The following is a 16,222-nucleotide window of genomic DNA, read 5'->3' on the forward strand; positions in this document are numbered from 1 at the left end:
AAAATAATGTATGCTATGAGCATTTGAGCTATGGGTAAATTGGGTGTGACACTTCTATTACATTCAGCCGTACTCGGCGTAAGATGCGTGTATGTTGTGCATGCTTGAACTGTGGGTAAATCGGGTGTGATACTTTTATTATGTTCAGCTTTTATTACATTCAGCCACACTAAGTGTACGCTTATGTGATTTAGTATATTAAATCGCATAATTGCACCCTCTACCCCTTTCCTCTTTTCGTCCCCCAAATCAAATCTATCATAGATATGTGGCATTTTAGAAGTTATCTTCAAATAATATAATGACTATTAACAAAATCACCTCTGTAAATTTTACTTTTTCAGATTATATTGCCCAAATTGTTATATCATATGAACAGTCAAATAAATAGACAATTAATTTTTGGATATGATATTGTAAAAGGGTTTATCATTGGAGAAGAATATGTAAGGAATTTAATTAATCAGATTTCTGATCAGAAGATTATTACCCAGGTAAGAAATAAAGATAATCAGCATACCAAATCCAATTCTCTTTCCCCTTAATTTTAACTTCAGGGCAACATTTAATTGACTATAAAATGTATAACACTATGGCCTAAATTCTATGTATGATGCCCCAAAAATTGGTGCCATAGATCTTTAGGGCCATAGTCTATAAATGGCGTCCCAATTGTAGGTGATGGTAGGCATCCTACTGCTGTCTAACCAGCCAAATGTGATACACATTTAAAAAAAACAAAACCTAAGGCAGGCTCCCTACCCAATAGGCATCTGTCACGGTTGAGGAAGATGCGTAGAGACATTTAAGCTTGCCCAAGGCTGTACGTGGGCATGGTTTTGCCAGGAAGTGCCCTAGGGTGAGCTTAAGTGGTCCTATGCTGAGTGGCCACAGCAAGGAACTGCCCCCCCCCCCCCGGTGAAGTCAGCCAGCAGAAGGAATGCCTATTCCCTCCCACCACCACACCCGAGCCCCCACCAACACTGTCCATGGCAGTAGGGATGCCCATTTCCTCCCACCCCGAACCCTCTGACACTTTCCAATTTGCAGGAGGGATGCTCATTCACTCCTGCTGTCAGCCCCATTGATCCCCTGAACCCCAGACACTCCCCAATACCCACCCGACATTCTCTAACTTTTCCAAAACCCACCCAACATTCCCGGCACCCATCTTCCACAACACCTCCTCAACACCCCTCCGACACCCATTGACACTCACCCGACATTCCCCAACACTCACCCGACACTTCCCAAAACCCATTCAACGCTCATCAGACATTTCCTAGCACACCCCAACATTTACCCTGACACCTCCTGACTTCCCCCCTCATACCTTTAGGAGATGGCCGGCAAGAGGGATGCCAACTCCTTCCTGCTGGAAGGCCCACATTTTCCAAAATGGTAGACTTCCCCTTCCCAGTGTATTCTGGGATGCACCAGGGAGGCGCCTGGGCCAACCGGAGTCTTAGGTCATATTCCCAGTGTATTCTGGGATGCACTTGGAGTGGCCTACTCTAATTGGACAGATACCGAAGGCCTCTTCCATGGAAGGGGTCTTTGGTATCTGGCCAATTGGAATCTTAGGCCACTCCTAGTGCATCCCTGAATGCACTGGGAAGGAGGCCTAAGACTCCAGTTGGCCAAGGTGCCTAAAGCCCCTTAACCAATCGGAGCCTTAGGCCCCTCCCTGGTGCATCCCAGAATGCACCAGGAAAGGGAAGGCCTGCCATTTTGGAAGAGGGGAGCCTGCCGGCCATGGGGAGTGGGCATCCCTCTTGCTGGCCATCTCCTAAAGGTACAAGAGGGGGTACAGGAGGTATTAGGGAATGTTGGGAAGCGTTAGATGGGTGTCAGGAGGTATTGGGGAGTGTCGGGGGTTAAGGGAATTAGCAGGGCTGACAGCAGAAGGGAGTGGGCAGGTGACTTCAAGGGGGGGTTCAGGGGTGGCGGCGGGAGGGATTGGGCTTCCCTCCTGCCATGGACAGTATCGGGTGGGGGTTCAGGGGTGGCGGTGGGATGAATTTGGCATTCCTCCTGCCGACCAAGGTCACAGGGGAGGTCAGGGGTTCCCTGCCGTGACTGTTCAACTGATTACGGCAGGGGGATTCCCTTTGCCACAATCAGCTGATGGGAAGGGATCAGGCGTGATTCTCTAACCGGCACCTGTGACATGGGTGCCAGGTAGAGAATCAGACCGGTTAGGCGGGATAGGGCATCTGTCTCTTAGGGCAGACACGATTCTGTATAAGATGCTTGTATGTGATTCTCAGCCGCTTCTTAGGCAGCTGTAGAAACAGGTGTCCTTTATAGAATTTCTCTTTTAGGCTACCAAGTGGTATAAATTAATATCTGAGCATCTGAATAAAAAACCTAAAACTAGTCTAAAAGACATTTGGAGCATTGAGACAAAGCAGCAAATTTCTGCTACTCAATGGCCACAGATTTCGACTTGGAGGTTGAGATGTACAGCATCAGCATCTACGAGACAGACTTGTTTTTTTCTGTTGTATAGAATTTTCTGGACCCCTGTTCGGTTGCAAAAGTTAGATAGTTCTAAGTCAAATAGATGCTGGCACTGTCATCTCGATAATAGGGACACTGGATCATCTATTGCCCCTTGATAGTTAAATTTTGGAGATCTATATAGGGTCAAATTACTATGATCCTGCAAGTTCCATTATCATTGAAGTATGATATTGTGTTGTTTGGAATATTATTAATAACTAAAAGTCCAATCAGTGCAAATCAGAATATGGTGCTTCTCGTCATGACAGGAGTTGCTATGAAGCTGATCATGAAAAACTGGAAAAATTGGGATAATATAAATTATAGTTTTTGGTGGGAAACTTTATGCCAAATTTATAAATTTGAACATATGAATTCGTTAAAATTGGGACACTATAATAAATTCAAAGTCATTTGGGATCCATTAACAAAATGTTGTATGAAATAAACATACATATTTCCCTTTGATTTCTGTTATGCACATCCAGGAAGGGTGGGAGGGTGCAGGAGGGGGGGGGGTGTTATATATTTACTATATCATTTGATTGTATTGAGTGCTGATTATTGTAATATTTGTTTGTTAATTTGTTGCATTTAATGTTGGCTTTTGAAAATGAATTAAGATTTAAAAAAAAGAATTTCTCTCTTAGGGTATGAAGAATAATCTTTTCCTATAACACATTAGGACATTATTTGAGCTTAATTGAGGTTTCTATTTGGAATGATTGTTTCACTGTTTTGATTGTTTAATGGCAATATTTAACATGTTTGATATAATTTCAGAGCAGAACAGAGTTGTGGTTCTGGAAGATTCCACATACCCCTCCTTCATATGTGTTGCTATATAGGGCTATTGCCTGCTTTGGTACAAGCTGAGAGGGCAGCAGAGCTCTCTGGTGAAGGTGGAGGGATTCGGGTGCTAGAGTGGGTTCCTTCTATGCGGCTCGTGAGTGTGGAGATATTTCCCATCCATCTAGAATGACACACCTATCTATTTAAAAAGATATTAGCAAGGTAGGAACCTAATCTTTTAAAACATAAGAACAGACTTACTGAGTCGGCCAATAGTCCATCTAGCCCAGTAGCCCGGCCTCACGATGGCCAATCCAGGTCACTAGTATCTATCATAAAACCAAAAAATAGCAACATTCCTTGCTACTCTATCAAACCTCCGTCTATTGCTTGAGATCTTAATGACTCTCTCTTTTCTTATGAAATTTCCCTTTGAGCCACTTCTTGCTCTCTGAAATTTCTCACTTGGAAAGTCTTTATTCCTCATGGCCTTCAAATCTGAATGCCGTGTGAGTGAACTTCAAGCCCTTGTATTGGATCCTGCCTATACAAGATTGTATCATGACAGGGTAGTCTTTCAAACAAATGCAAAATCTTCCTAAAGTAATTTCAGAATTCCACCTCAACCAATTCATCATTTTGCCTGTTTTCTATCCAAAGCCACGTTCTCATCCTGGAGAAGCAATCCTTCACACCTTGGACTGTTAAGGTTAGTCTTGGGGTAGTTTTAGGCTTATAGGCTATAGTGAAATAGGGTTAAACTTAGATTTTGCTACATAGCTGTCCAGACCAGGCCTGAACTGTATTTTTAAAGAGAATTAAGCTGTCAACATTATTTATCCAAGCTGGTATACTGAAAAACATTACAACATTGTTTATTCTAGGTGAGATTATGGGACAGAAGCATCATGGTGGAAGGCCATTTAGGTCATGATGATCAGGGACAATTATGCACACCCATGAAAGTAGTCAGAGGGAAGGTCTGCTGAGACTCCCCTGTAATGGGCCTATCAGAGAATAGGTTGTGTATGCTTAAGCTCACTTGGCCTTTACATCATAGGATCCATGACTTAATCCTCATCAAGTTGGACCAATCATGAATTGCCAAGCTCCATTACTTCCATGTCAGCCTAGCTATGGAGACAAATCCTATATAACAATGGATTTCCTGGACATTTGAGAGAAGAATGAGAAAGAGGAGGAGAAAGATTGTGTGTGAGAGAGAGAGAGAGAGAAATCTGGTAGCATCCAGAGGGACTGGAAAGATATGCCATGGAGAAGGATGCCTTGCTGGGAAAAGGGGGGGGGGGGGGGACGACACTCTTCCTGGGCAGAGGTGAAAAATACTGCTACAGTGAAATTCTGTTGTAAATCACTCTTTTTAGAGCAGTACTAGTCTGACAGCAACTAGCAAAGTTCAAGTTCATGCAAAATTGACTATGTGGAAACATAACATCTTACTGAGACACAGAGATTGTAAGTTTCTATATATTTCTTCAATCTAACCTTAATTAAGTTTCAAGTTTTATTAAAATTTGTTATACCACCTAATCAGACTTCTAGACAGTATGTTAATCTATATTAAATCTTATCATCATTTTCATCGTTAAATCTCATTATTTCATTATTATGTGATTTTAGTTTTGTAAATCACTTAGATCCTCAATATAAATAACAATGATAAATGATTTGAGTTAAATGCTAAATGATTTGAGCTAAATAAAGTCAATTTTAAATCTCAAGCGTCTCTCTTATATACATATAAAGTATAGCACTGAAAAGGCATAAACAGATCCTCTTATAATTTGTGGAGAATGCAGCCGCTCCAATATTACCTTATAAAAAGAAAAGGTGAAAAATAGGTGGAAATTCATGGTATACAAACAATATTCAGCTCTTGAAAAGACAAGTACAACAAGCTGAGAGGAAATGTAAACGTCAACAAACGCAATTATCTCTTCTTTCATATAAAACCTCAGTGAATTCATACAAGAATTTATTCTTTTTTTTTGTAAATCCTTTTAATTGGTAAGCAAGGTAAAACGTACATAGCCCAGCATATAACAACGGTGTATAACGCAAATGATAACAGTAATACGTCATAGAGGAAAACAGATTATAACAATAACTCAACATGCAGTGATATCCAAGCGAACAAAACCCCAGAAGAATAATCTTTCATTCCTGAGGTTTTATCAGTTTCCAACAAAAGAAAAAACAGATCTTTGTACCCTCCCTTCTTGTCCCCATCCCCAGCCCTTGAACTCCAATGTACAAGGATACATATTTCCTCCACAGTAAACAGTATGGTTTACGAGTATCTCTTCTACTGTGTGAGAATCTAACTTGCTCCCATTGAGCCATTTGCAGCATAAAGTTCTGCCAATGTTGCAAAGGTGGGGGATGCTCCCCATCCAGTACTGCAAAAAGGATTTCTTAGCCAATAAAATAGCAAGGAAAATAAAATAGAAACATAGAAACATTTTTAGAATATAAGTAATACAATTGTTAGGGGGAATTTTATGGGGAATGAATTTAACTGATTCATATGTAAATTTGGAAGATAATTCTTGTATGGATTCTATACTCATGACCCCAGATATGGTATGATAAATTTTAAGGAGGTTCAATTTACTTTATGTATCATTTCTAGGATTTTTTAATTTTAAGGGAATTATTTATCTTTATGATTATATTGGGAGGTTGGGTTTTTGTTGGGTTTTTTTCAAGCTCTCATTTGATTTTTGTTTAAGATTACATATTTTTATGAGGTAATATTAAATATTTTTCAAGGTCAAATAAATTAGTTTGTATTTGGGAAATATAGTATATGAGAGATGATTCTTGTATCTTAACTGTTTTAATTATTATAATAGGGAATTTTATGGAAAATGTATTAATTCATTCATAAGTAAATCTGATATTAATTATTTGTGGTAGGTTTTTAAATGGTCTAACAATTTTCATATATCTTTTCTATGATAAAGTGATGTCTTCCTTTTATGTTTTCAATGGGGAATGTCCTGGGAGTTAAAATTATTTAATACATTTTAGGGGTATATTAAGGGTCAACCTGGGGAAGCAGTTAAGGTGCCTGGGAGAGGTTAGTAATTACCGGCCTAAATGTTTGCTTACAAGTTCTTGGGTAATAAGATGAAAAGGGTTTGGGGAGGGTATGGGGGATTTCTGGGTTTTAGATCTTGGATAGAAACATAGAAATAGACGGCAGATAAGGGCCATGGCCCATCTAGTCTGCCCACCTTAATGTCCCTCCCCTACCTTTGCCCTGTGAATAGATCCCATGTGCCGATCCCATTTGGCCTTAAAATCAGGCACGCTGCTGGCCTCAATCACCTGTAGTGGGAGACTATTCCAGCGATCAACCACTCTTTCAGTGAAAAAGAATTTCCTGGTGTCACCTCGTAGTTTCCCGCTCCTGATTTTCCACGGATGCCCTCTTGTTGTCGTTGGACCCCTGAAAAAGAAGACTGGATGTATATCTTGGTGGATGTATATCTTGGTGGAGGGAGGGGGGAGGGGGTTATTTTTAAGGGGTTTTGGATGTGTAATGGCTTAATGTTGCTGATAGGGATAAATGTAATATTGATTTATTTTTCATGGCATCTTTTTGTTATAATTATACAATGAACTTAAAAACTTTTTTCATTGAATGTCAATGGATTTAATCACCAGATTAAGAGGAAAAAAAACACCTTTTTAAAACAGCAGGAGGCGAACATTTACTTTATTCAAGAAACTCACTTATCAGCCATTGAAGCGGTCAAGTTAGAAAAGGGATGGGTTAAGCATAGTTTTTTTGCTCCTGCTGTGGGGAAAAGAGCTGAGATTGCTATACTAGTACATAAAAAATGCTCAACTACATTTAGTGTAGTTACAGCAGACCCTATGGGTAGATGGCTTAAAGTGGACATGAACTCCGGAAAAGATAGTCTGACGCTTCTTAATATATATGCTCCTAATGTGAATCAGGCTGAATTTTTCAAGACTCTTCAGCAGTTTATCCAACCACTGGCTACTCCTGACTTAATAGTAGTGGGGGACTTTAATGCTGTTATGGACCCATGGATAGATAAACAACCCAGTAGGATACAAAAATCTATGGGTTTAGATAATTTAATACAGTCCTGTGGTTTGAAAGATATATGGCGGATTCTTCAATTTAATGCTCGGGAATTTTCTTTCTGTTCCCATGCACTCAATTCATTTTCAAGAATAGATTACATTTTTGTTTCAGGTCAATTAACTCAACAAGTTATAAAAGCTAGCATAGATCTAATTATTTTATCAGATCAAGCTGGAGTGTGGATTGAATTTAAATTTGCGGAGCAAAATTGTAGTAGACCTGTTTGGAGATTCAATAATACATTACTTTGGGAAAGAGCGATCAAGAAAGAGATCTGGGGGTACTGATAGACAAGACCTTGAAGCCATCGGCTCAATGCGCAGTGGCGGCAAAGAAAGCAAACAGGATGTTGGGCATGATAAAGAAGGGAATCACGAGCAGATCGGCGGACGTCATAATGCCGCTTTACAGAGCTATGGTCAGACCACACTTGGAATACTGTATCCAACATTGGTCTCCCTACCTGAAGAAGGATATAACCCTGTTGGAGAGGGTGCAGAGGCGAGCCACGAAGCTAGTAAAAGGCTTCGAAAATTTGAGCTACAATGAACGCCTCGGAAAACTGGGATTATTCACCCTCGAGAAGAGAAGGCTGCGAGGGGATATGATAGAGACTTTCAAAATACTAAAAGGATTCGACAAAATAGAGCAAAAAAAACATCGTTATTCACATTGTCAAATGTGACTTGGACAAGGGGTCATGGACTGAAACTGAGGGGCACCAGGCCCAGGACAAATATCAGAAAGTTCTGTTTCTCTCAGCGAGTGGTGGACGCTTGGAATGCTCTCCCGGAGGAGGTTGTGTCGGAGACCACCATTCCAGGATTCAAGGGCAAGTTGGATGCACACCTTCTTGCAAAACATATTGAGGGGTAGGGGTAAACAGGGTCTTTAGTAGGGAACACCGGGATTGGCCTCCGTGTGTGCGGGTCGCCAGACGAGATGGACCTAGGGTCTGATCCGGTGAATGGCAGTTCTTATGCTTGCAGATTCAAACTTTCTTGAAGAATTTTAATTAAAAATGAATGAATATTTTCAACTCAATGCCTCAGAGGAAATCTCTTTAGAAACATTGTGGGATGCTTTTAAAGCTACTATGAGAGGGCAAATCATTTCGTATTCAGCTCACATTAGGAAAAAACTTAAACTGGAATTTTCTAATTTGGAACAAAATATTAAAGATTTGGAGTCACAATTGGTCTTGAAATGGGAGCAAATAACTTTACAGGCCCTCTTAAAAGCTAAGGGGCTCAGAATCGAAAGAGAAAAATGTCCAAAAACCGGCCTAAGTTGGCACTTGGCCGAACATTTCTCAAAAACGTCCAAGCGCCGATAATAAAACCGGATTTTGGACGTATTTAAAAACGACCTAGGCCTTCATAGTGCCGCTCAACGTCCAAAGCTAAACGGGGCGTTTCGGGAGGCGTGTCGAGGGCGGGAGTTGGGTGGGACGTGGGCCGGCTTAGACTTAGTCATACAGCATGTATAACCGAAAGTTTACAAGTCACTTAAATATAGAGAGATATTGATAATAACACTGTGATACTCAAAATAATCTAATATCTTCTATAATCACAGCTCAAAGTGAAATAATGTTGTATTTAATAAGAATTGTGAAAACCTCAGACCCTGAACCCGTGACAAGTGATAACACCAAACTGGGGTTCATTGGGGGACCATCATCATTTTCACTGTCCCCTTTACCATCCGAAAGACAATGTGTATAAAAATGAAAAATAAAGTAAAATTAAATTAAATTAAGTTGAAAGCTTAGAAACAAAAAACTTATCTGTATCGGATGGTATGATCTCTTTAATGATCCTCAGCGGTGAATAAATTAACTCGTGCTTATAGTGAACTAAAAACGACCACTTATTACTCCTCCATAATATATCCTTGTCCCCCCGACTCGAGTTTTGAGGATTGTCTTCTTCAGGGAAGGACTCTATTAAATCAAAAATATATAGTGAAGTAAATCAGTGTGAAATTATAAATTATACTTAATCTTAAAACCAGTATACATGGGAACCTACTACTGTCTCCATGACATCAATATTTACCATACTTTATAAATCGACAATTGCAAATCTCATACCTGTTACAGGCTCCGCATATCAGCTTGGGACCGAGAGCAGGGCTGAAGTGAACACGGACCACGGGAAATTAACTTTAAATAGGATTCAAGCGGACAAGTCACCACCTAAAATCCCGGAAGTGAGGTCACCAGATGGTCTGTGGTTTTCACAATTCTTATTAAATACAACATTATTTCACTTTGAGCTGTGATTATAGAAGATAACCGAAAGTTTAACCACAGAGCCTAGACGGAACATGGTCTAAGTCACAATAACCCACCTAAACTCACCAGATAAGCACTGCAAACACATAACACAGACCCTCACACGCTACCCCATTGATCACCAACCTCCCCCACCCCCATAAAAATTTTATTCACAACTTTAAATTTCAGCCTCCAGACCATCATCACCTGGCTGCCTGGCATAGGAAAGCCTAGTCGTCCAGCCCAGAGGCAGCTTAAGTCATCTTGGGAGTGGGTTAGGGACCCATAGAGAGAAGGACCCATGCCCATAAGCCCCTGTAATCACTGCATTGATACTGAAACATGTGCACTGCCCTATACACCCCCAAAACCCTTTTTTACTGGCATATAAGTGGCTCCTGCAGCCATATGGGCTATTGGGGTGGTAGATAAGTGGGTCTAGGGGATTCTGGAGGTGGTTTGGGGGGCTCACTATCACCTATAATGGAGCTGTAGTGAGGAGAAGCCATGGCACCCTTTTTGTGAAGTTCACAGCGGTGTCCTGTAAGGTACCCCACTATTTAGGTGGCATGTCTGGGTGTGCAGTCCATCACTTTGCAGACCCCTCCTATGTCCAATAGGGCTTGTTCTAGGCGTTTTGGACTTGGATGGAATGTTGGACGGAAATGTGGTATAAAGATAGACAATTTAGTGGCTTGGACGATCAGATCAGCAGGATGTATAATTAGATGATTTTCGAAAGTAAAAAAAAGTTGGACGTATCTTTCGAAAATGTGTCTTAGGCTCAGAGGCGTACCTAGCATATGTGACACCCGGGGCCCATCATTTTTTGACACCCTCCATCTATATGAAAAATATGATTTTTAGTAACAATCCACATATCGCACAAGAGTGTACCTACAAAAAGGCAGCATCTTAAACACTGCAGTGAGCACTAGAACACCAACACATACATTGTAAAACTAAACAAGCCAGATCCTGTACAGTCAATTGATCCTGTACAGGCAATGCTATCAGAAAGCCATGTCCCTTTCATACACACAGACAGATACACCCTTGCCCAATATGGAATAATCACAAACTAAAAATAGAAATATGTTGACAAAAGTTAAACTGAACCGCCAAGAAACCAGACTCTGCATACAATGCAACACTACAACATCACAAAAACAATAATACATGTCCTCTAATACTGTGCAAAATATAAAGACAGTAGATGTAAATTTGAAAAAACTGATACATAACAATCACCACTTTACAAATTAACAAATAAAAATAAAACAAATAATGAGAAATAAGAAAATACTATTTTATTGGATTAATCCCTGTAAGCTCGTCCCCATCCCCGCAAACCACCTGTTTTATATTGAACTTATTATATTAAAGTTTAAAAAGAAACAATATTCTGTACAATTGTCAATTTATAAATCAGTGTCTTCTCCCCACTCTCTCTTCCCCATTTGCCTTCAGCGTCCTCAGCCCACTCTCTCTTCCCCATTTCCCTTCAGCGTCCTCAGCCCACTCTCTCTCCACTTTTCTTCAGCGCACGCACATAAAAACAAGCAAGTAATTTTATATAATTTTCATTGTATTCATTCATAGAAATTAAAGTCTAAATAATGCCAGTCACATAACAAAACATGATTTTACAAAAATAATTCCCTGCATAGTCAAACCTGCAAGGATTACTAGATGTCTTTCAGCAGCTCCCCTCCCTCCCTCCCCCTTACCTTTGTGGCCAAGTCAAAATGATCTACCAACAATAAAATTTTAAAAACACAAAGCACATTGTACGCAGAGAATGTTAATTATCATTTATATTCCGCGGGTTTTCAAAGAGGTCAAGGCAGATGACTTTATGCAATGTCACCTCAGTAACAACTATACAAAAATAGACAAATATACCCCCTCCCTTTTTACTAAATCGCGATAGCGGTTTTTAGCGCAGGGAGCTGTGCTGAATGCCCCACGCTGCTCTCAACGCTCATAGGCTCCCTGCGCTAAAAACCACTATTGCGGTTTAGTAAAAGGGGGCCATAGTGCAAAATATAGACAGCATATATAAATTCTCAAAACGGACACATTTTGATCATTAAATTGAAAATAAATTCATTTTTCCTACCTTTGTTTGGTAATTTCATCAGTCTCTGGTTGCACTTTATTCTTCTGACTGTGCATCCAATATTTCTTCCCTTTAAGCCTCCTGTATGCTTCCTCTCTTCCAAACCTCATTCCCTCCCTCAACTTTTTCTTTCTTTCATCCTGCCCCTTCTTTCTTTCTCTCTCCATGCCCCCTTTCTTTCTGTATGTCTGTCTTTCTCTCTCTCTCTTCGTGCCCCATTTCTTTCTTTGTTTCACCCTGCCCCCTTCTTTCTTTCTCTCTCCATGCCCCCTTTCTTTCTGTATGTCTGTCTTTCTCTCTCTCTCTCCATGCCCCCTTTCTTTCTTTCTGTCTGTCTTTCTCTCTCTCTCTCCGTGCCCCATTTTTTCTTTTTCTTTGTTTCACCCTGCCCCCTTTCTTTCTGGCTCCCTGCCCCCCCCCATTTCTTTCTTTCTCCTTCCCCTCCCCTATGCCACCGCCATTGGGAAAATGCTGCCACCGCCCCTGGGGAATAGGCTGCCACTGCCGCCATCGGGAACAGGCTGGCTCCAAGTTCGCCCTGCTTCTCTTCCCCATGGGGCCGACCAACTCTTTGCTGCCCGACGTCAATTCTAAAGTCGGAGAGGACGTTCCGGGCCAGCAAGGCAGCAATTGGCTGGCCCAGAACGTCATCTCCGACATCAGAATTGACGTCAGGCGGCGAGAGTTGGTCAGCCCTGCAGGGAAGAAAAGAAGGGAGAACTCGGCCGGCTTGTTCCCGATGACGGCAGTGGAAGCCTTTCCCCGGCGGCAGCCTATTCCCCAGTGGGTGGCCAGCTGTGCACCCCCTTGGGGCGTGCACCCGGGGCGGACTGCCCCCCCCCGCCCCCTCCTTGGTACGCCACTGCTTAGGCTCTTTTTAACTTTGGACGACTTGTGATATGCATGTAAACGGACTTAGATGTCCCTTTCGATTATGCCCCTCTAAGTATAAATACAATGAGATTTCCTCTCAAATGGCCAGGAAAGATTTGTTTTTTCAACAATTATGGAAACTCGAATTATGGAAACTTGAATAAAGCGGGACGATTATTGGCTAAATACCTCAAAGCAAAAAAAAAAGTAAATATTGTGGCTAAATTCATCTTCTAACACAGGTCATTACTAAAAACTATATTTTAAATAAATGTTTGTATTTTGTATTTTTTTATGGAACACTTTGTAATTTCTATATCAATTCTGTATTTCGCTGATTGTCCAGCTTTCCTTGGTGTAAACCGCCTAGAAATATTTTTGGTTATGGCGGTATAGAAGAATGAAGTTATGTTATGTTATGTTTGACTGAGGTTGAAAGGTGAGGCTTATGATAGGTCAAGGACTTGGTTATGTACTCTGTTATTGTAAGTTATGTAGGACTTGCCTTTATGATTTCTGTGTTTATATAGTATAGTCAAATATTTATGTATGTTTTTTACGTGAACCACATAGGCCAGGGGTGTCCAACCTTTTGGCTTCCCTGGGCCGCATTGGCCGAAAAAAATGTTTCTGGGGCTGCACAAACGCTGCAGCAAGAGAGAGGAGGGAGCCGGCAAGATGGTAAACACCCAGGGGCAGCAGAGGAAAACACTGCATAGCCCTCGACTGGGGCCGCACAAAATACTTCACGGGCCACAGGTTGGACACCCCTGACGTAGGCTATATGTGATATTAAGCTTCTAAGTGGTATACATATAAAATATAAAATCGGGGTAACAAACTATGACATACAGACGTACTGGTACAGAAGGGAGACAGGGGAGAACTACATATCAAATAGGACAGAAAGCCATTAAAGAATAGTACAGTAGGAGGGGACCTCTACTATTCATTATTTCTATAGTGCTACCAGATGAACGCAGCGCTGCACAGAATCACAAAGAGTAAGAAAACAGTCCCTGCTCGAAAGAGCTTACAATCTAAACAGGCAAGACAAACAAACAAAATGTCATGGATACAGTTAAGGGGAACAGTTAATCTGCTGGCTGGGTTGGATGGCAGAGGAGTAGGGTTAAGGATTGAAAGCTATATCAAAAAGGTGGGTTTTCAGTCTGCTTTTAAACAAGAGAAGGGAAGGGGCTTGACGGACAAACTCAGGTAATTTATTCCAGGCATAGGGGGCAGTTAGATGAACGTAACAAAGTCTGGAATTGGCAGTAGAGGAGAAGGGTAATGTTAAGAGTTACTTACATAGTAACATAATAACATAGTAACATAGTAGATGACGGCAGATAAAGACCCGAAAGGTCCATCCAGTCTGCCCAACCTGATTCAATTTAAATTTTTTAAATTTTTTCTTCTTAGCTATTTCTGGGCAAGAAGCCCAGTACCGGTACTGTGCTTGGGTTCCAACTGCCGAAATCTGCGTTAAAACCTACTCCAGCCCATCTACTCCCTCCCAGCCATTAAAGCCCTCCCCAGCCCATCCTCTACCAAACGGCCATATACAGACACAGACCGTGCAAGTCTGCCCAGTACTGGCCTAGTTCAATATTTAATCTTATTTTCTGATTCTAGATTCTCTGTGTTCATCCCATGCTTCTTTGAACTCAGTCACGGTTTTACTCTCCACCACCTATCTCGGGAGCGCATTCCAAGCATCCACCACCCTAATCTAATCTAAACCTTAAGTTCTCCGTAAAGTAGAATTTCCTAACATTGCCCTTGAATCTACCACCTCTCAACCTCAAATTATGTCCTCTGGTTTTACCATTTTCCTTTCTCTGGAAAAGATTTTGTTCTACATTAATATCCTTCAAGTATTTGAACATCTGAATCATATCTCCCCTGTTTCTCCTTTTCTCTAGGGCAGGGGTGCCCAATACGTCGATCGCGATCGACCAGTAGCTCAGGAAGGCAACGTGAGTCGATCGCTAGACTCGTGTTGCCGTCCTGATCTACCGGGCCGATCAGCCTTCTTCTGTATTCTCCCTAGGGCCCAGCTGTCATCTGCTGCTGCCGCCGCTGCTGAAAATTTTTTTAAAAAAAAACGGCTTGGAGATTTCAGCCTGTAGCGAACTTATGCGCCGGACTCTAACGTGTGTATGCCGGCTTCTCTTCTCTTCCCTCCGAAACCGGAAGTTATGTCCGGGGGGGGGGGGGGAGAAGGGAAGCCGGCACGCACATGTTGAGAGCCCTGAAGCAAGCATTCGCTACGGGCTAAGGCGGGAGACAGGTTAATGAAGCATTTCCTCTTCTTGCTGCCGGGTCCTGCCTACTTTCTGTTAACGCAAAAGGCAGGACCCGGCAGCATTTCCCCCAATAGGTCGATCGTGATGCTGGTCAGCTGAAGCAGGAAGAGCTTGGGGCGGCGGCGGCTTTCGGGCCTGTTATTGGTGGCGATTTGGGTCCTGGTCCCCAATGGAGTGGCAGTGGCTTGGGGGAGGGCAGGGAGAAAGAAAGAAAAAGGGCAGGCAGGGAGACAGAAGGAAAGAAGAGAAACAGAAAAAAAAGAAAGGGAGGCAGAGAGAAAGAAAGGGCAAGGAGAGAGGAAGGAAAAGTTGGGGGAGGGAATGAGGTCTGGAGGAGAGGAAGCATACAGGCTAAAAGAAGGGAAGAAAGATTGGATGCACAGTCAGAAGAAGAAAGTGCAACCACAGATTCATGAAATCACCAGACAAGGTAGGAAAAATGATTTTATTTTAAATTTAGTGATCAAAATGTGTCTGAATTTATATCTGCTATCTATATTTTACACTAAGGTCCCCTTTTACTAAAACGCAATAGAGTTTTTTAGCGCAGGGAGCCTATGAGCGTCGAAAACTGCTATTGTGGTTTAGTAAAAAGGGAGGGGGGTATATTTGTCTATTTTTGTATGGTTGTTACTGAGGTGATAGTGCATAGAGTCATCTGCTTTGACCTCTTTGAAAAACCCTGGAATAGAAATGATAATTAACATTTTCTATGCGTACAGGGTGCTTTGTGTTTTTTAAAAATTTTATTGTTGGTAGATCATTTTGACTTGGTCATTTTAAAAGTAGCTCGCAAGCCCAAAAAGTGTGGGCACCCCTGCTCTAGGGTATACATATTCAGGGCTTCCAGTCTCTCTTCATATGTCTTCTGGCACAAGCCTCCTATCATTTTCGTCGCCCTCCTCTGGACCGCTTCAAGTCTTCTTACGTCCTTCGCCAGATACGGTCTCCAAAACTAAACACAATACTCAAAGTGGGGCCTTACCAATGACCTGTACAGGGGCATCAACACCTTCTTCCTTCTACTGACTACGCCTCTCTTTATACAGCCCAGCATCCTTCTGGCAGCAGCCACTGCCTTTTCACACTGTTTTTTCGCCTTTAGATATTCGGACACTATCACCCCAAGGTCCCTCTCCCCGTCCGTTCATACCAGCTTCTCTTCTCCCAGCATAAACAGTTCCTTCCTATTA

The 16,222-nt window shown here is 41.7% G+C and overlaps 1 protein-coding gene across 1 annotated transcript in view; it reads left to right on the forward strand.

Annotated features, from left to right (window-relative positions):
* The window catches only part of LOC117367625 (sodium/hydrogen exchanger 10-like), a 301,595-nt gene that overhangs the window by 200,586 nt on the left and 84,787 nt on the right, over nucleotides 1-16,222 (forward strand). Inside the window, exon 15 of the mRNA XM_033960369.1 lies at nucleotides 345-494. Within this exon, the coding sequence (XP_033816260.1) occupies nucleotides 345-494 (150 nt within the window). The remainder of the gene's footprint in view (nucleotides 1-344; nucleotides 495-16,222) is intronic.

Source organism: Geotrypetes seraphini, chromosome 10, assembly GCF_902459505.1.
Source record: "Geotrypetes seraphini chromosome 10, aGeoSer1.1, whole genome shotgun sequence".
NCBI classification, from domain to species: Eukaryota; Metazoa; Chordata; class Amphibia; order Gymnophiona; family Dermophiidae; genus Geotrypetes; species Geotrypetes seraphini.